General features: G+C 44.6%; 1 protein-coding gene across 9 annotated transcripts; it reads left to right on the top strand.

Moving 5' to 3' along the window:
- The first annotated feature begins 30 nt into the window (after positions 1–30).
- NUDT5 (nudix hydrolase 5) lies at positions 31–19,818 on the top strand. Of its 9 annotated transcripts, XM_055543592.1 has the most exons (10): positions 31–362; positions 6,604–6,788; positions 6,873–6,977; positions 8,370–8,437; positions 12,471–12,520; positions 13,819–13,926; positions 15,722–15,817; positions 16,387–16,488; positions 18,174–18,227; positions 19,134–19,526. In XM_055543592.1, the coding sequence occupies exons 3-10, from the start codon at positions 6,918–6,920 to the stop codon at positions 19,403–19,405; spliced, it is 810 nt and encodes a 269-aa protein (XP_055399567.1). In that variant the 5' UTR covers positions 31–362; positions 6,604–6,788; positions 6,873–6,917; the 3' UTR covers positions 19,406–19,526. The 9 variants fall into 9 exon arrangements, 8 of the variants coding, with proteins under 8 accessions (XP_055399567.1, XP_055399569.1, XP_055399565.1 ...); XM_055543594.1 differs by lacking the exon at positions 6,604–6,788 and having other exon boundaries at positions 6,857–6,977; XM_055543590.1 differs by lacking the exon at positions 6,604–6,788 and having other exon boundaries at positions 31–366; positions 19,134–19,525.

Genomic DNA, 19,818 nt, shown 5'->3' with positions numbered 1-19,818 from the left:
AGTGTACACACACACACACACGGCAGAGAAAAAGAACCTTGGGCGTGCTTTTAGTGTACACACACCACAAAGTTCTGGCCGCGGGAGTTCAGAAGAGGGTTGTAACTCGCGAAACGCAGCGCTTGGCGCGTAGCGGCGGACTCTGCCCCGGAAGTAATCTTCTGCGGCGAGGTCACCGGCGGGGGCTGCTACGGGTGCCGCGGGGGGCCGAACGCGCATCCTCCGTCTCATTTGGCCGCGAGGTGCGGCTGCGACTCCTGCAGTAGAACTGCACCTCCTGAGCCTCGTTTCCTCGGACCCGTGCTTTCTCCTTTCCTCCCCCTTCCTAAAGGAGTCCGCATCCCTTCGCCGCACGCCTGGGAGTAGGTAACTGGGCACGGGCCAATCACATGCAGGGGTTCCTGGCAGGGAGACGGGGGGAGCACACCTGGAGCATGTGGACAGCCGCGCGCTCGACCCGGTTTGCGTCCGCGAGGCGCGGAAACAGGCGGGGAGGGCAAGTTCAGAGGCAAACCAGGGACTGGGGTGGAAAACTGGGCTCCTAGGAGTCCGGAAAACTGCAAACATCACAGTGAAATGTTTGAGTGCCGCGGTGGAGGCATCTGCAAAGGGAATCACGGCCCCCGCTTGGCTTGTGGGGAAGGCTATGAACGAGAGGAAAAGAGCCCCGTCTCTGCGATCCCGGGAGTCAGACTTTGGAAGTTGTAAGAGGAGGTAAATTTGGAGGGGTGAGGTGAGGTGTCGCTTTTGAGCGTCAAGTTCACTTATTCTATCCTCTTAAACGTAGCAGCTTGCAAAAACACAGCTCGATTGTATCTGTACCCATACCGTGCTGGATTCATAAGACCGTAAGGAATACTAGTCGAATTTGTAATAACATTCTTTTTTCCTCCTCTTCCTCCCTATTACCTTATCGTCTGTGTTCCTTTCCTTCCGCAAGTATCAGAAGGCGACCAAAATGTAGAGTACTTTAAAAAGTTCACTTTCTGTTTCTAAAGTGAATGAAAAATAACGAGGTGCTGAGAAACACCTTTTAAATCTAACCTTACTTCTTACGGGCTTCCCTGGTGATTCAGACGGTAAAGACTCTGCCTGCCAATGCAGGAGACTCGGGTTTGATCCCTGGATGGGGAAGATCACCTGGAGAAGGTAATGGTAACCCACTCCGTCTCTGAATCCATAACATGACTCGTATTGTAGGTTAGAATTTCCAACTGCCTGCTGGTTTTCTCCACTTGAATATCTTACCAGCATCTCAAACTCAGTGTGTCCAAAGTTGAACTTGCGCCACCCCTTTCTCCCAGTCTCCTCTAAGATCCTCTCCTTCTTAGAATTAGCTTTGGCATCCCCAGAAACTGTTTTAAGAAAAGCAAAAAGTCTCATCTGCAAGGAATTAATCTGTTTGCTCACTACTGCTCCACTGTAGTCCAAACCTGTGTTCTCTCTTTTCTGGGCTATTACAAGAGGTCCTTCACTGGTCTTATTGCCATATGACTATAACCAATTAACTTTCCCAAGAGTAAGTACAGTCAGTTCACTCTTGCTTAACCAGAACTAAATGTAATGATTGTAAATCACCGGATAAATAATCAAAAATCATCAAGTAGTATAATTTCAGTAAAATGTTAGTTCCCTTCCTGCCCATCCAACCCCTACGCCTACTGAAAAACGAAAGAAGAATACTTTCAGTGGCTTTCCTTTACGATCAAAATGACTACAGGAAGTTTTCATCATGTAAGGATAATCGTTGTCAGCAAAGAAAATCCATCTGAGGTGGATACCAAAATTTTACCATAGATGGTACAAAAGAAGTACTGATCAAAATGTTATCTTCAGGGACTTCCCTGGTGGTTCAGTGGTTAAGACTCCACAGCAGGGGGCACAAGTTGGATCCCTGGTCAGAATCCCTGATTGCCCTGCAATGCAGCGCCACCCCTCTCCCCAATATATATATACACATACATACACACATACATATAAAAGTACTGATGGTCCCTTGGATGGCAAGGAGATCAACCCTGAATATTCACTGGAAGGACTGATGCTGAAGTTTCAATACTTTGGCCACCTGATGCAAAGAGCTGACTCATTAGAAGAGACCCTGATGCTAGGAAAGATTGAAGGCCAAAGGAGAAGAGGGTGGCAAAGGATAAAATGGTTAGATAGCATCACTGACTGGAGAAGGTGATGGCACCCCACTCCAGTACTCTTGCCTGGAAAATCCCACGGACGGAGGGGCCTGGTGAGCTGCAGTCCATGGGGTCACTAGGAGTCAGACATGACTGAGCGACTTCACTTTATTTTTTCACTTTCATGCATTGGAGAAGGAAATGGCAACCCACTCCAGTGTTCTTGCCTGGAGAATCCCAGGGACGGGGGAGCCTGGTGGGCTGCCGTCTATGGGGTTGCACAGAGTCAGACACGACTGAAGCGACTTAGCAGCAGCAGCATCACTGACTCACAGGTTATGAATCTAAGCAAACTCCAGGAGATAGTGAAGGACGGGGAAGCCATCCTTGTGCTGCAGTCCATGAGGTCACAGAGAGTCAGGTACGACTTAGTGACCTACAACAACATATATATAATCATTTAAAAAGCTAAGAATTTTGAAGGTTTATAATTATAACCAAGAATATTAAATGTAACTACATTAATAATATTTTGTTCATTATAAATCAAGTGGTTTTTCTGTGTAATTATTCTGAAAGAACTTAGAATGGAATCTTAGACATACCTATTAACACACAGTAATTTTTTGCAAAAATTGATCTCCCACTTAATTTCTTTCAAGTTGCCTTATTGATTTCTCTGTCTATAAAACTGCCTGATTGAGTATAGATGGTATTTACAATATTCAGCTATTAGCTAGGGGAGATGAACCAGTGTATGATTTCTTGCTCTGATTTTTGTTTCACTTTGCAACCTCAGCAAACTGCAGGGACTCGGGTATGGTAATAATTGAATGATGAGGAGCCTGGGCGCATACTGTACAGTCTGGCTTCTGAGAATCTCAGTTTGACTTCTTGAATCTTACTCTTGCTTAAGTTGGTAATCCAGCTGTTGTGAAAAGGTGGTCATTTCTCTCTCTCCGAACCCCAAGAGGAGCATGCACAGCAACAGGAGTTTGTGACGTGCCAGTTAGGGTTGTTGACTGGTTTGTTTGTCAGCAAATGTGGGGAAAAGGGTGGGTGTCCAGCCAAATCTGTGTAAGCCCTTGGGAATGTGTTTATAAGTTGACATCATCCCTTACACAAGGGATTGTTTTTGGCTTTCTTTTGGGAGGGAGTGGGGAGGGAAAGGTTGAGAGCCACAGAGCTTGCTGTAAATTTTCAACCCTTCCCCCAGTCAGTATCTCTGCTTTTTGTTCACGTGGATCCTTCCTCTCAGAGTGCTTTCCCGGCCTTCCTAGTCTCTAGATCGTAGCTTAGTATCAAAATGCCTTTTAAAAGTCACCTTTTTTAAAAGTCTTTGCTATTTTCCCTGCCTCCAGAGTGGATGTGACTTGTGCCTCCTTTAAAACACCCTGGCATCACATTGTCTTTCCGGCAGGCATTTGCCTTTGTGGCTCTTTGTGTGCTCAAGTGTAATGTCCCCTGGGCAGGAATAGTGGTCACTTTGTACTTGCAATACTCTTGAACTTTTGAACTGTCCAGGTTCACAGAGCTAGTTTGACACTGCTGCCCACCACTGTACAGGAGTTCTAAGAATCCTGTGACATTTTCCCTCAGTTTTTGTGCCCTGGAAAAATCATACATCTGGCACATGATAGACCTTCACCTCTTTAACCAGAGTAGGTGAAAACATATTACGTGAATTAGAACACTCAACATTAGGTGTACTGTGTGCCTAATCGCTCAGTTGCATACCCCACTCCTTGGGAAGCCATGGACTGTAGCCCGCCAGGCTCCTCTGTCCATGGTACAAGGGAGTTTCTGTGTTTTTTTATGTATAACATACACCTACTGGCAAAATGTAGATGACCTTCAGTTCTAGCTAATGAAGTGGATGCCATTTGAATTAAACTTTTAAATCTTGAAATAGCACAGAGTCCCTTAGGAAAGCTCTCTGGCTGTGTGATGGAGCCTGAGGTGCAGCCAAGCCTAGAACGCTGACTGGTTTCTGCAAATCTATGTTTGTGGTGACCAGCCCCACACTGCACCATTCAGCTTCTGGCCCTGACTGAAATGGTGCTGAGAGTAATACTCTTTTTTTGTTTCAGTAATATTTTTGAGGTGGTTTCACAATCATGGACATTTTGGGAATCGAGCAGTATAGAGTATTTTTCTGAAACCACACTTAAATCCCATTTTTGTTTTTAACACATTCAATAGATTGCCACAGATAGCTGTTTCCCCTTGGGGCTGATTGCATTCCAGGTAATTACCCAGCCCTATTAGCCACTTTTTTCTTTCTTTTTTTGTAATTATGTCAGGAGCTTGTTTTTTGTTTTTCTAGACCTCTCACATTCTAGCTTAAACATTTAAAAATACAATCTGTTTGAAACAACTGCTTCTAGCTTAGCATTTGCTGATCAAGGGTCGATTTTTGATTGCTACTGGGACTATTTTGTGCTTGAATGTAGCTAACTTGGTTAGATGAGTAGTAGACGAGAATAGGGCTTTTTTAGTTTTTCGGCTCATCAACAGTCTCTGAAGATCTGAGGGCAGTGGAAAGAGAAACGTAAGGGGCCTCAGCAGATTATGCAAATACCTTAAAGTTCCGTGTAAATCTGAAGGAACCAGATGCCCTTTTGCCCCTAAAGATACTCACGTGGGGGTCAGGGGAGGACCTCTGTGCTTTTCTAAATTATGTGTTACTGACCATTTTGTCTGCTGGAGATCCAGATTAAGAATCTTTTCATAGAGAAAATTAGTTTGTCTGGCTCTTCCTGTGTGCCCTTCTGGTGGTGCTTGTACCTCTGAGGACTACAGTTCTCTACTTTTAAGAAGCTTGGGTCAGAGTCACTTTAAAAGGAGGTAAACGTTTTGACTTAATCCAAATGTTTTGTACCATTCGAGACAGACTCTGTTGTGCACTGAATGCAGTTTCTTGATTGCCTGAGAGTCACTTTCTCTTAAGTGTCAGAACTAAAAGAGGGGCAGGTTTTCCTTCTCTGATACATGTGTTATAAATAGAAGGGAATGGAAATCGAGGAGGTAAAAATCTCAGTGGATAAAGTTCTCTCCTCGGGGTGTGGAGCACTCAGGTGCAGACAAGTAGTAACTAACTTGTGGCATGTTTCCATCCAAGGCAGCCTGCCACTTTAATTGTGTATAATACCGTGAACTGTTTGTTTAATCTAAATCAATGCCAGTTAAACGTTCACCTAATAATTACCATCTGGGTTACTTTCAAAGGAACAGCTGCCTGTTTTCTTTTGCTGTATTCATAGAATTAATATGCTGACTGACGGTCTCTAAATATCTCAACATGCATGTAGCTTACTACTTTGTTACTGAGACGGAGGATCAGTTCAGGAAGTCCAGCAGCTAAGTATTATTTCCTGAAAGAGAGAACAGAGAAAACAGAGGGGAGGAGATGATCAGTGAAGTACTCAGTTAAGGAAGCACAGAATGGGGAAGTTCCTGGTGGCCCAGTGGTTAAGGCTCCATGCTCCCAATGTAGGCGGCCCAAGGCAATGGCACCCCACTCCAGTACTCTTGCCTGGAAAATCCCATGGATGGAGGAGCCTGGTAGGCCATAGTCCATGGGGTTGCGAAGAGTTGGACACGACTCAGCGACTTCACTTTCACTTTTCACTTTCATGCATTGGAGAAGGAAATGGCAACCACTCCACTGTTCTTGCCTGGAGAATCCCGGGGATGGGGGAGCCTGGTGGGCTGCCATCTATGGGGTCGCACAGAGTTGGACACGACTGAAGTGACTTAGCAGCAGCAGCAGCAGGTTCCATCCCTGGTTAGGGAACTAGATCCCACATGCCACAACTAAGGCCCAGCAAAGTCAAATAAATGAATATTTAAAAATAAAAGGAAGCACAGAGTGAAGTTTCCAGGTTGAAAGGACCCACTGGAATCCCCTAAAGTGACATCAGCATCGTCGGATGTCAACAACTGTGGGTTTCAGAGGAGGAACACGGGGGTCACATCGAAGAGGATCCAGGATCAGTGATGCCAGATTTCTCAGCAGCTAGCTTGCTTCTCAGAAGCAAGACACTGAGCAGGGTCTCCAAAAATGATTTTCAGCCTGTAATTGTATCTGCAGCCAGGTTATCAATCAACTTTGGGGGTAGAAAAAAGATTTTCAGACATTCAGGATACAAGAATTGAGGGAATGCGCGCGAGAGACAACGGAAGTCATGGCCCACAGCCACCTGGATGGAGCTCTCTGCTGACAGATTGTGCTTCTGGTTAACTCCTTATGTGCAGCTGTGACTTTGATGCACGTGGAAACTTTGGATGGGCCACTGAACTGTGCAGTTTTTGATTAAAATGGTATATACATTTAACACAGAGATAAATGGGAAAGAGAAGCAGCCAGCCCGTATAATACAAAGTTTCACTGTAAAGAGTTGATAAGGGATGGCAGTTGAGGGGCGGGCATGGGGCATGATGTACAATCTTTGTTCTGTTTCTCCTTGGAAAGTGTGTTCTGAAGACCTCAGGCACGGAGGCTGTGGGCTGGTCTCACTGGGCCGCTTTCTGTTCTTTCTGGCTGTTCCCGAGGCCTTGCGTTTCCTGTTCCGTCTCCATCTCAGGGCAGCTGGCAGCGCTCCTCCACCTTCAGCAGAGCAACGCAGCTTTGATGACCCCGGATTTTCCCCCATTTAAGTAAATACTTTGACCAGTGACCTGTGGACAAATGTGTAATTCAGAAAAATTAATGTAGCCTAAACCAGTCTCATTCTCTTATAGCGTGAAGTTCTTGCCTGTGGACTGTAAAGCTCAACTAGTTTGAAAATGGAACAAGAAACAGCAGGTTCTTCTCGAAATACCGAACAGTCTATTATCTCAGAGGAGGTATACGTTGTCTTTTTACTTCCCTTCCCCTTTGCCACATAAAGCTGAGTTTAAAAGAAAATTGCAGTTTCAAATGATTGTTTTCAATTCTTTAAGGTAGTTTGTAAACCTATTTCCTGCTCCTTTTAAGGACTCAGGAACACTTTGCTCTTGTGTGGTAGCAGTGGCGTCTCTTCATTTTATGTATTAGTGAAATTGAGGCTGTTTTTAAAGTGGGTTTCGACTGTTGATTTTTAAAACTCTCAATCTTTACTTATCTTTTTAAATTTAGTTTTTATTGAAGTATAGTTGATTTATAGTGTTGGGTGAATTTCTGCCGTATGGCAGAGTGATTCAGTTAAATATATATATGTATACACACATCTTTTTCATATGGTTTATCCCAGGATGTTGAATATAGTTCCCTGTGCTGTACAGTAGGACCTTGTTGATTGAGTTTTCATTGAAAGCTTCCCTGGATAGAAGAATAAATCACAGATGAATTTTAAGGCTTAGACATTTTGTCCTAAATATCACATATTGGTTAGCTATTTGTGGAATCAATATGCATGCTTAAGGACAAGAAAAACCTAAGTTGTTAGTTGTGGTCTAAATTCCACAATGAACATATTGAATATGTCTTGCATATTATTCAGTTTACCTTTTAAAAAGTCTGTTCCCACAGGAACCATTGCAGAGAACAAACTTTAAATCCTTCATCTTTGAAACTCTGAGCCTGACACCTTTCTGGAATTCTTTTTGATTTAAAAATATTTCTGTGTTGTCTGTGAACAGATCTGCTGAATAAGTATTAGGTTGCCGCTGGCGACAAGTAAAAGAATACTTAGAAAAAGGCCAGTTGCTGCTTTATGTCCACAGGGAACCTTTGCATGCACTCAGTGTAGTCTGTAGGTAAGGCAGTCCTGGCCACCTAACCTCCTCGGCATCTGAGTGGAATGATGCTGGGTGCCCTTCAGGCTGGGTGGTAAACCCATGTCACTGTGGGGGGTGTGCTCGTTGGCCATGGTGTCCCTGGAGTCAGCTTTGCTGTGTAGTTGTTGGCAGTCAGATGCCACTGCGTTTCACACCCTGAAACACACCTGTGTGCCTGGCCCCAGGTTGGAGGAGAGAAGGTTAGGAGCATCCCAGAAAACCCCTTCCTGCTCAGACCTCCCCCCCCTCCCCAGAATTCATGAGTTCTCTTTTCAGTTCTCAGTCCTACCTCCAGAATTCCACAGAACAGCGGGTCCACCATCAGAAAAACAGCTTTTACTACTTTGAATTGAAAACTTGGACACAGATTTTGAGGGGGGAAACATCATCATTGAGAGCCACAAAAAATTTGAAAGAATAAAAAAATTAAAAATAGCTCAGTTTGAAAGTTTCCCAACTTACTGTCTGATTTCCTTTTAGTTGATTGCAGAAGGAAAATGGGTCAAACTTGAAAAAACAACTTACAGAGATCCTACTGGTAAAACAAGGTAAACTAATATTTTTCTATTTGTAAAATGCTCAGGATTTGGGTTCTTGGGGTCTCTATTTAGTGTTTGGCATAAAAGTTGATCTTTGCCTCACTGTAAGCGCTGTCTTAAAGAATCTAGTTGAGCTGTTTTAATACCATTCTGAAGTAGATTAGGGTGAACCTTAAACTTTTCGGCCAAGCCTAATTTCAGCTGATAAAGCAGCAGAATAATAACAGTACAGGTTATTTCCTTCTCTTAAACCAGTTTTTTCATCTCTGAATTAGAATGTAAGAGAAAACACTGCTGGGTTTGGGATAAAATATGCAGGCTTATACTTGCTCATGGAAAGGTAAGTTGAGAGGGGAAAGTTTTATAAAGCAAATACCAATTGCCATAAAGAAATGTGGGAGTGGGGAGGGAGTTCCTGGAGTCTGGCCCCTGCAGTGTCTTGATACTGTGCTAAGAAAATTATTTGCAGTCAGATCTGTGCATGAAAAACTTTCCATCATAATTATTTTAAAGGACAAATTGAACATCTTTAACATCTAAACATCTTAAAAAGAGAAAACGATTATTACAGTGTATTTACTTGGTAAAAAACTGTACAGCCATCTCCAGAGCAGATCATGAAGACAACCTGGTAGTATGAGAAAAGCTCATAAGCTGATAAGAAAACAGGGAATTGGATATATGCTTTTTTTTAATGCTTTTTAAACTCTGCTGAATAATGTACAAGAAAAGGTTAGAAGGAAAACTGTAGCAAAATATTAATGGCAGCTATGTGACTAGTCTTTTTTCCAACTTTCCTATTCAGCATTTTTTTAAATATCTATCGCTATTTTTAATAACAGGAAAAATGTGTTAAAATAAACATTTACTTAGTGAAATAGAAAAAGGAGAATGAGAAAGTAGGAAAACTTTGCTACATTTAGTATCCAGGTTATATGATATAAATTCATTAATATAAAAACTGTTTTCTAAGTGATCAAATAAAAATACAGAGTTTCTTCGTAAGGTAATAAATACATCTCTCATCAGTGTTAAAGTTCATGGACTTGCCGGTGATTTTAACAACTTTTAACTATATGTACTAAAGTGGCAAAAAGTAGTAACAAGGTCCAGTGTTGGAGAGCTGTGGGGAACATTAAGATGTCCGTAGCACGGTCCAACCCAAGGTGAGAAAGCTGATCGCAGCTCGCCCCATCCACAGAGCAGTGAGCTGGCTGTGCAGGACTAGGCCAGAGACGCCGGGAGGTCCGGGCCTCGGTGACATGACAGGTGCATTTACACTTGTGAAAACGCAGCCAGAGCTCAGAGCCCAGCCTACCTGGGTCAGTTTGGTTCTCTTTCTTGTTGAGTTAAGCTTATGACACAAAATAGAGCCCTTGACACCGGCCAGTGTGAAGGGTACGTGTTGATTGTCACCCCCCAGCTCTGCACCTGCTCCCCATCCTCACTTCATCAGGGATGTGCCTCAGAATCACGTGGGACCTGTTTCCAAGTACTCACAATTCGGTCTCAACTTCTGGAGACTCCTCCGGCAGAGGGGAGTGGGCTCTGGGGTCTCCAAACTCCACACCATGAGCCTATTGACAACACATTCCTCCCCATCCATCCATACACAGGACTCCCTGTGGCCTCCTGAAGCTCTCGTTTGAGACATTAACATCTCATACCTGGTTGTCAGGCTTCAGAGTGCTTAAAACAGACTATGATTTATACATTTATAAAATACTACATGTACAAAATAAAACTGCAGCTAGAGAATTCTTTGTCCCTCTCTCATTCATGGACGAGGGTATGGAATTGATCTGGGGAGAGATGTTGATCTTATGCCTCTTAATCAGCATTCGGGACAGAGCTGAGCTCACTCTCTGGTGCCCTGTCTACCTCTTGGAGTTGGTTGCCTAGAGGGAAGAAAGTGAAACAGGCTTTCCTATAACAAATATTAAAAACAGTAACTCAACTGGAGGGCTTCCCAGGTGCTCTGGTAAAGAATCTGCCTGCCAATGCAGGAGACGTGGGTTCGATTCCAGGGTCAAAAAGATCCCCCAGAGAAGGAAACAGCAATCGACTCCAGTGTTCTTGCCTGGAGAATCCCATGGACAGAGGAGCCTAGCGGGCTACAGTCCATGGGGTTGCAAAAGAGTTGGATACAACCTAGCGACTAAACAGGTCAACCAGAATCAGAATTCTAAAGCTACCAGAGACTGTTAAGACAACGTACTCTCAGTTCCCTGGTTTTACACGTGAGAAAACAGTCACCAGGATGTCGAGACTGTAGGGTCACCTAGTGACCAAGTGGAGACACGGAGTTTCTGACTCAATTAGGTGGACAGCTCTCCTCTCTGAGTCCCTCTGAGATGATTGGAGCTCTCAGGGACATTCTTGTTGTGCTGCTAAGTTGCTTCAGTCGTGTCTGACTCTGTGTGACCCCATAGACGGCAGCCCACCAGGCTCCCCCGTCCCTGGGATTCTCCAGGCAAGAACCCTGGAGTGGGTTGCCATTGCCTTCTCCAATACATAAAAGTGAAAAGTGAAAGTGAAGTCGCTCAGTCATGTCCAACTCTTCGCAACCCCATGAACTGCAGCCTACCAGGCTCCTCCATCCATGGGATTTTCCAGGCAAGAGTACTGGAATGGGGTGCCATCACCTTCTCCATTCTTGTTCTAGGATTTCTAATAAATACATATCTATTTTGTGGCTCCATCCTGCTCATTTACTTCATCTTAACCACTATAATGATGCTCCTCTCTCTGCTTCCCTTGTTCCTAGTGTGTTTGGGATGGGACCTTCAGTGCTTCTCCCAGCTATCTTCTTCAGTCTTTAGGACTAACCCTAAGAGACCGCAGAGAGGACTGGGCCAACAGGTGTTCTGTCACTTGCGATCTGTATCACTGACTGATCAGAATGGCTCATTGGTTGGCTTCTTGCTACTAACAGGAATGTTGGCAGCTGTGAGTTGTCATGGTGGTCCTATTGATTGTCACATGTTCATTTTGACATATTTGCCCTTTAGAACTTGGGTACAATACTAAAAGATCTAGTTTACAGAAAGATTTTTTTTTTTTAACTGGATTAAATATCTGACATTTTTTCATAGAAATGGGGCAAGGTCCAAGCCTTAAGGACAACCAGCTAAAAGGTATGAGGGTTACTCTGAGGAGCAGCTCTTATACTCACTCTCACTGTAGGGAGACCGACATCAGATGTGGACACCTTTCTCTCCCTGGGCCCACTCGGATGTCTTCCTCCTTTTAAATCCAGAATTGTTTGCTTCCTTACCCTCATCTCTAACCACTGCTTTTCTCTATTGAAGGCTTGAGAGTGAGGAGGAAATTCCCCAACCCCCTTTAAACAGCAGGATTGTGCCAGTAACGGTTGTCAGTACCAGGTTCCCTGAGACAAATAGCTGGTCAGGAATAAGTCCCTAAGAGGGGACCAGGAACCCCTCACCCCACTTGTTCTTCTGGGGAACGTTTTCCTCTTAGATGGTATCTCACAAATGCAAAGCAGAGCACTTACCTAAGAGGATTAATTCCTCAGTAAATAGTAAACTTCTTAAATTGAGTGTTCAGGGTCACTGGTGTTAAAATCTCCCCTGTACACAACTGTCTCAGCGGTTCACGTGGCGCAGAGTGTCCTTTGGACTTTGCACAGGGGCGGGGTTTGCACTGACTGCTTTGTGGCCTTCAAAGCTTGATCATCAGCTGTGCTACTCACCGCAGATCCGTGATCCAGACTGAGGTGTTGCAGGTAAATGACTTGCGAGCTGATTGGAAAGCAGCTCAAGTGAAGAGCAGGCCCTCCATTCAGAGGCAGAGGGTTAGGTGTAGTCAGCAGTGGATTTCCTTGGTAATTTTTGAAGCTGTGGGAAAGCACAGTTGGCTCTTTTTTCAATACAGCTCTTTACTGCGTGGTGTTCTTGGCCATTATCCTCAGCACATGTGCATGCTTTGAACTTGTAAGGTGCTGGTTACACACACAAAACCTAAGAACAGTCTCCTCTTCAGCACTAATGCTTTTGACTTTTCTTGTCTGCCCAAACAGAACATGGGAGACCGTGAAGCGGACAACCAGGAAAGGCCAGTCGGCTGACGGTATGAGTGCAGACCTGTTAGAACTCTCCCAAAGCAAGTCCCCACACATGAGTGTGGGAGCTGGGGGTAGGACGGTTTCTTACTATAACCAGGACTTCAGAGCAGGGTTGTCTTCACATATGATCTTTCATCCTTAACTCTGGTGTTCTGTTTGCAACACTGTGTAACTAAATCGAGCTTTCTTTATAAGTAACTTCTGGTTCCTGTTACATAGGCTCAGAACAGTGTTTCTGAAGGGAAGATGTAATCCCATTCAGAGCCCAACATAAGTCAGTGTAATTTGAAGCTACACACTGTGTCGAGACGTGTTACGACTTCTAGAAATCCCCTTGTGTTCTGGACAGAGCATCTGGGTGAGAGCCTTTAGTCTGGAAATCTTACTTGGCACTACTACGTGCTTTATGGTAGTGACCACTTGCTTTGAGGAAATGAGGCAATGAATTAGGAAAAGACTATTCGTTCAGTCCACCTTCCCTTCCAGGCATGAATGCTTTGGCTACAAATATCCCAGAAACAGTCCTGAAAACCACCTCTGGTCTAGGGAAGTTGGGCAATAGGTCTTTCTCGTTTTCCCCTTTTATTTTTCCACTTTGTTCTGTGTTCTGGTTTTCCTAGAAGCAGACAGAGTAGCTGCTGCAGCTGCTGTGTTTTCATGCTGCGGAAGTGAGAGGAGCTGAGTGGTCCTCCTGAGCAGTTGTATTTTCCAGAATCCAGTGGCCTTTGGGTTTGGTTTGGTATGAAGGCCAAATAACTTAGGAGAAAAGGCCATTCTTTTATCCTAAAACAATAAAGCTCAGTGTAGCTAGCATATACTATGAACAATGGAACTTACTCTCTATTGGTGAAAGGAAATCTAAGAGCACAGATCAGCGTAACTTCAGTGGCCACCTGGCTGCAGCTGGGTGAGAAATGGTCTCCACAGAGGTTCGTGGAGACTGAAATTTTCACTTGGACCCTGGGCTAAATGTTTACTTCTAGTTGTGATATTATTTTAAAGAAATCGTGACAATAAAAATCTCTTATTTTATAAAATAAAGTTTTATTTTATAAAAAAGAAAATTAAACAACATGGAAGTGTCATTATTTTTTCCTTGTTTTTCTTAATGAGAATAACTTCCAAAGTTAACTGCCTGTATTATAGCTTAAATTAACTTCCTATTACTAATGGCAAATATAAGAAAGACTTTAGCTGCAGTGTTTCTTAAAAGATGGGCTTTCAGTTAGACTGCTCTAAACAGAAATCACTGGTGTTGCTGACCTTCCACTGGGGTTTCCCTGGTTTTATTTCCTGCTGGCAGGTGTGGCAATCATCCCTGTGTTGCAGAGAACCCTTCACTACGAATGCATCATTCTGGTGAAGCAGTTCCGACCCCCAATGGGGGGCTACTGCCTAGAATTCCCCGCGGGTGAGTAACAACACTGGGTGGAGAATCGCCCCTGGGGGACAGTGGGACTAAGCCCAGGCCGAGCCTGAGGACAATGGTATTTAAATATTTAACAGCTTTTCATCTGTCCGTGTGGTTTCAAGTAAAAACCACTCCTGCACTGAAGTACCTCCAGGCCACACCCCAGTGATCCGCAAATCCATGGAGGTGTCACGGCTCGCTTTTCCAGGCCCTGCCCTCCTCTTAGCAACATTCTTTTTCATTCTTTCTAGCCTCTTTTGAGTCATTGCTTTTCCTTAATTTGTCAAAAGTATTTCATTTTCCATCACTCGCAATCTGCCTCTGGCAAATTTACGCAGTAACTACGCCCAGCTCTTTAAAAACTGAATGGAAAAGATACCATGATCCTCCCATACCTAAGCAGGCCAAGGAAATTGTCTTAATTTCAACTCGAATATTTTTTCAGTTGTTACAGAAGGTATCTAAAATTGAATGCACTACATATTGTAGGACTTCATTGGGTTGTTTCCGTCTGAAGAAATGAGGTCTTGTTTCTTGTTAGTGGTTAACACTAACAAGTGTGGGTATAGTGGTTCTGTATTTTCAGTGCATCTCATAATAACACATTAAGTAACAGGTTTATTTTCTTTCTCATTTCCTTGCCATTTCACTGAAGAAATAACTTTAAAAGTAATTGAGGGACTTTCCCTGGTGGTCCACTGGTTAAGAATCCACCGGCTAGTGCAGGGGACAGGGGTTTAAGCCCTGGTCCAGGAAGATCCCACGTGCTGTGGAGCAGCTAAACCTATGCACCACCTCTTCTAAAGTCTGTGTGCTCTAGAGCCCGGGAGCTGGCAACAAGAGAAGCCACTGCAATGAGAAGCCCTCGCCCGCAACTAGCTGCTACTGCTGCTACTAAGTCGCTTCAGTCGTGTCCGACTCTGTGCAACCCCATAGACGGTAGCTACCAGGCTCCCCCTTCCCTGGGATTCTCCAGGCAAGAACACTGGAGTGGGTTGCCATTTCCTTCTCCAGTGCGTAAAAGTGAGACGTGAAAGTGAAGTCGCTCAGTCATGTCCGACTCTAGCGACCCCATGGACCGCAGCCCACCAGGCTCCTCCATCCATGGGATTTTCCAGGCAAGAGTACTGGAGTGGGGTGCCATTAGCCCCCAATTGCTGCAAGTAGAAAAAACCCACATGCTGCCATGCAGAGCCAGTGTATCCAAAAATAGAACCGAAACCCATTTTAGTTAAAAAAAAGTAATTGACTAACCCGTGCTCACTTTTTCTTAGCATTTTTAGAATTCCTTTCAGAAAAAAGGACTTGCTATGCTGCTGTCCCCCTCACAGTGAACTAGTGGTACCTGCATCTTCCCCCACCCCCAACCCCCCACCAACCCGCGGCCTTTGCTTCCCTCCTTTCCCATCTTCTCCTGCCCAGGAGACATTAGCAACTGGTGATTCCCTACAGGGCTTCCACGTGGCTCTGAGGGAGGAAAGCAAGATGGGTAACACTGTCCCCCTGCCTGCGCCGTGGTCACGTGACTCGTCCAGAACCGGGCCGGCGCGGGAGGTCGTGCTGTACTGTAGCGTTGACGCTGAGGTGCTCACAGAAGCATCTAGGGCTAAACACGAGAAGCAGAACCTACTAAATCTGCCCAGACTGGTGTTCTGCCTTTAGTTTTTCTATAATGGATCAGAACCTGAGGCAGTTTTATCTGCACGCCCACTTTTCCCATACCTGTTGGTTCTTGGCACGTGGCTCAGCAGCAGGGGGTTCCCTGTCCCGCCTCTCACGTGCCTGGGACTTGCAGGTCTCATTGATGACAACGAAAGCCCGGAAGCAGCTGCTCTTCGAGAGCTCGAGGAGGAAACCGGCTACAAGGGCGACGTTGCTGAATGCTCTCCAGGTTCGTGCTGCTGCCACAAAACCAGCCCAATGGTCGATTGTTCTGGGTGTGAAAGGATTGATTCTTTGGCTGTTCTTTATGTTGGGAATTTAGATGGCTTCTATTTGGCTAATTCCCTGAAGACAAAGCCTAGATGAAGGCTAGTCATCTGTAAGTGAATCGCGTTCCCCCTCCCCACCAGGAGAGCACAGCTGAAAAAAAAGTGACCGGAAATTGGAGAAAAATTAGGGTGCCTTTCAGGGTTTCCACATTCTAAGCTTCATTACCTATCTCACCCACATGCCATACTTGTTAGTAGAGGACTTTCTTGATGTGGTGAAAGGATTTTACCTCTAACCCCTCAGACTTACCAAACTTCCCTCAGGAACTCGGGGGGGAAATGAGTACTGATTACACGTGTGCTTTGCAGCCTTGCAGCAGCGTGTGTACTAAGCAAATAGAAACTAGTTCTCTTGTGTGACTTCCATGTTAACGATGAGTCACAAGCTGACTCTTCCTCCAGAGACAGTTCAGTGATGAATGACATCTCACTGGTGCCCGGAAAGGTGACCTGCTGCCTCTCTCCCCAGCTGTATGCATGGATCCAGGCTTGTCAAACTGTACCGCACACATCGTGACCGTCACTATCAATGGAGATGACGCTGAAAATGTAAGGCCTAAGCCAAAGCCAGGTACGTGTGGACTGGCTGCGTTGACAGTGGTTGCGCTGCCCTGAATATCTTTTAACATGCTACTAGTTTGACTTTTATTAACAGAATAATGGTCTTTTCACAGATGCTTCATCAGTACACTTGGCTATTTTTCTAATCTTGTGTATTTAGCACTTTTCTCACAGCACGTTCTTGATTTTTATGCTTTATATAAAATGTTAAATTATGTATTTCATGTTTTCTGTATGGGGTTTATTGCCACTTAAGAGCTGTGGACCTTAAATAGTAAACAGTGAACATTTTCAGAATCACTCTGATTTCTGTCTCCCATCGATTGGAAGAATGGCAGGAAGGCTGCGCCACAGCACCACATTAACTATTCCTTGAGTTCCATGTTCAGTGACGCTTTGGGGAAATTCTTTGCCCCGTCAAGGCTTGGATTCAGAGGCCATAATGCCTGTCATTTCCACGTGCTCTCCCAGCCCCGTGGAGGGTGGTGGCGACACAGACATCACCATACTTCGTGTGTCCGAGTGGAGGTCTTCCACTTCCCAGCCCTTTCAGTTCCACAATGTTGCCAGTTTCCCATCACAGCTGATTTTAAGTGCTCGATTTTCAAACCAGCAGATGTAACATGCTGAGGAAGAGTTTGGCAGTTCCTCAGAGAGTTACACATGGAATTAGCCTGTGACCCAGCAATTCCACCCCTAGGTGAATCCCCAGAAGAATCAAAAGCAGGGGCTCCAATAGATACGTGATTCAGCATCACTCACAATACCCAAAAGGTGGAAACAACCCAAGTGTCCATTAACAGAGGGGTAAACAAAATGTGGCCCATTCTAACAGTGGAATATTATTCAGCCATAAAGCAGTGAAGCAGGCTGATACATGAAGCTTGAAAGCACTGTGCTCAGTGAGATTAAGCTGGACACAGGAGGGCAAATATTGTGTGATCCCACTGTGTGATTGGCACGTGTGGTACCTTAATAAGATTATCACACAATATTTGCCTTATTGGCAAATACACGTGTGATACCTTAATAATATCATACAATATTTCCCTTATTGGCAAATATTGTGTGATACCTGTATATTATGATACCTGCCTATTTCATAGAGACAGAAGGTGGAATCAAGGTCACCGAGGAGTTGGGGATGGGGAATTCTTATTCAGTGGGCACCACCTTTCTTTTCTGGATGATGAAAATGTTCTCATGATTGCACAGCAATGTGAATGTGTTCTATGCCACTGAATTAGTACCTTCAAAAATGGTCAAATTGGTAAGTTTTATGTTATATATATTTTAACAGTTTAAAAATACATATACAAATGTGTATATATATCTCACAGAATATGCTTTAAACTTGGCTATTAAAACATTTGATTTGGAGAAGAATAACATTGTACTGTTGGGATTTTTTTTCCTTTAACCATGTTCATAAATGAAATTAGTAGAGACCCAGGTTTCTGGTAAACGCTTTAGCCTTGTCACACCTTGCACAAAAGCCATGCGGTGTTTGGCACTCTGGGCCTTGCTGAGATGTCCTCTTCTGTGTGTTTTCAGGGGATGGAGGTACGTTGTCCCACCCCGGGGGCTGACCTTGTGCACCGCGTGTTGCGGCGGGAGTGGCTGAGGCATCGTGAGTTGCTCGAGTGGGCTCACCTGGTGTCTGGCTCTGTTTTCACTTGTACTTTGTTTGTTTAGAATTTGTGGAAGTAATTTCCTTACCAAAGAATGACCTGCTGAATAGACTTGAGGGTAAGCACTCTTGATTATCACCTGACTTTCTCTGTTTTTCCCACCCCTAACCCCAACAAATGGGGTACTAAACATAACTATTTCCTTGTTCTTCCTCATTAAATACCTAGAAACTGTTCTAAAAATACCTACAAAGTGTTATAAAACTGCAAGTGACCTATGATGTCTCCTTTCCGGGTGGCAGAGCATTTGAAAATAGCGAAGCATTCCATGTCAAGTCAAAGTCATGGCCACCATCACTGGCAGCACAGCTCTGAGGCCCACAGGTCAGACTGGGTTGAGGCTCAGCTGACTGTGTATTAGTTACAACTTGGAACAAGTCCCTTAGCTTTTCTCATTCAATGAGAACAGTAAGACAGCCCCTGCCTCTAAGAAAGCAGGAGTAAAACTAAACAGGATAATGCTGCCACACAGATGCTGGAAGTTATGTTGTTTTCTTTTTTTATATTAGCTAATATCCCTTTTAAAAAAATTCCTTCCTTCTTCTTTCCAGCTAACTTCCCTTCCAGCCTTGTGGGGGCGGAATATTGAGGATGGTGGAAAGGAATCTGTAGATATAGAAGTGGGAGGGGCAAAGAAAGCCCCTTTGCTAGCCAGCTTTTCTAGCATCACAATATAGTTATCATTATTTATTCATATTCAGCAAGTTACTTTTGGGAAGTGCACAAGAAGGCCTTTGGAGCTCAGTTTGCTATGAGGATAGTTTTCAGAGTTCCTCCACCCCCAGCTGGCACAGATGAACAAGACGGAACCCTGTCTTTGAGGGTCAGACTGTCTCTGAGCTTGTTCCTGAGCAAGTGGCTGGGAAACAAGGGGCAGACTGCCATCTGAGTAAAATAGAAGTCCTCACGAAAGCCCCTTGAGGTCTGATTCTGAGACCTCACTCCAGTCCCTCTGAATGCACAGCTTCACCTCCACGTGGAACACGTGTGTCCCTGACAGTGGAGAGAACGCGTGAGTCATCATCGCTGGGTGGTTTAGAGCGGCAGAACCCTGCAGTGAGCCATCCACGAGGTGATGGATGGATCTGTGAACTTAAAAGCTTCGCTGTTTTCACATTAAAATCATCACCTGGCTTTTGTGCTCTTCTGTCTTCTTTTTCTTGTTCCAACTTTTCCTTGTTCTTGTCTCATGCTGGAGACATAATCCTGCTCTTACATCCTGCATTCTTCAGCTAGAGTAAGATCCCTGAAGCAGAAAGTGTCTTGCTCATCCCCGTTACCACAGCACCCAGCACAGGAACGGCACACAGTTCCTGAACGGCTGCTCAGTGAACGCTGGCTGACTGGGAAGGGGTGTTATTATCCGTTTTCGACTTGGTTATCTGACTTATGCTCTTCACCTCCTCCAGCTCTGATAGCTGAAGAACATCTGATGGTGGACGCCAGAGTCTATTCCTACGCTCTGGCATTGAAACACGCAAACACGAAGCCGTTTGAGGTGCCCTTCCTGAAGTTTTAAGGACGAAGGACAGTAGCCGTCCTTTTGTAAACAGGACACCAGGCCTCCTTCACTGAGACTTCATAATCAGCTTAGTTGTAATGGAGATTTGAAATTAGCTTTTTCTTAAAATAAAACAACACAGAATGCA

The sequence above is a fragment of the Bubalus kerabau genome, chromosome 13 (assembly GCF_029407905.1).
Source record: "Bubalus kerabau isolate K-KA32 ecotype Philippines breed swamp buffalo chromosome 13, PCC_UOA_SB_1v2, whole genome shotgun sequence".
In the NCBI taxonomy this organism is placed as follows: domain Eukaryota; kingdom Metazoa; phylum Chordata; class Mammalia; order Artiodactyla; family Bovidae; genus Bubalus; species Bubalus kerabau.
The sequence above is the reverse complement of the archived record's forward strand: the minus strand, read 5'-3'. Positions and strand labels throughout refer to the sequence as shown.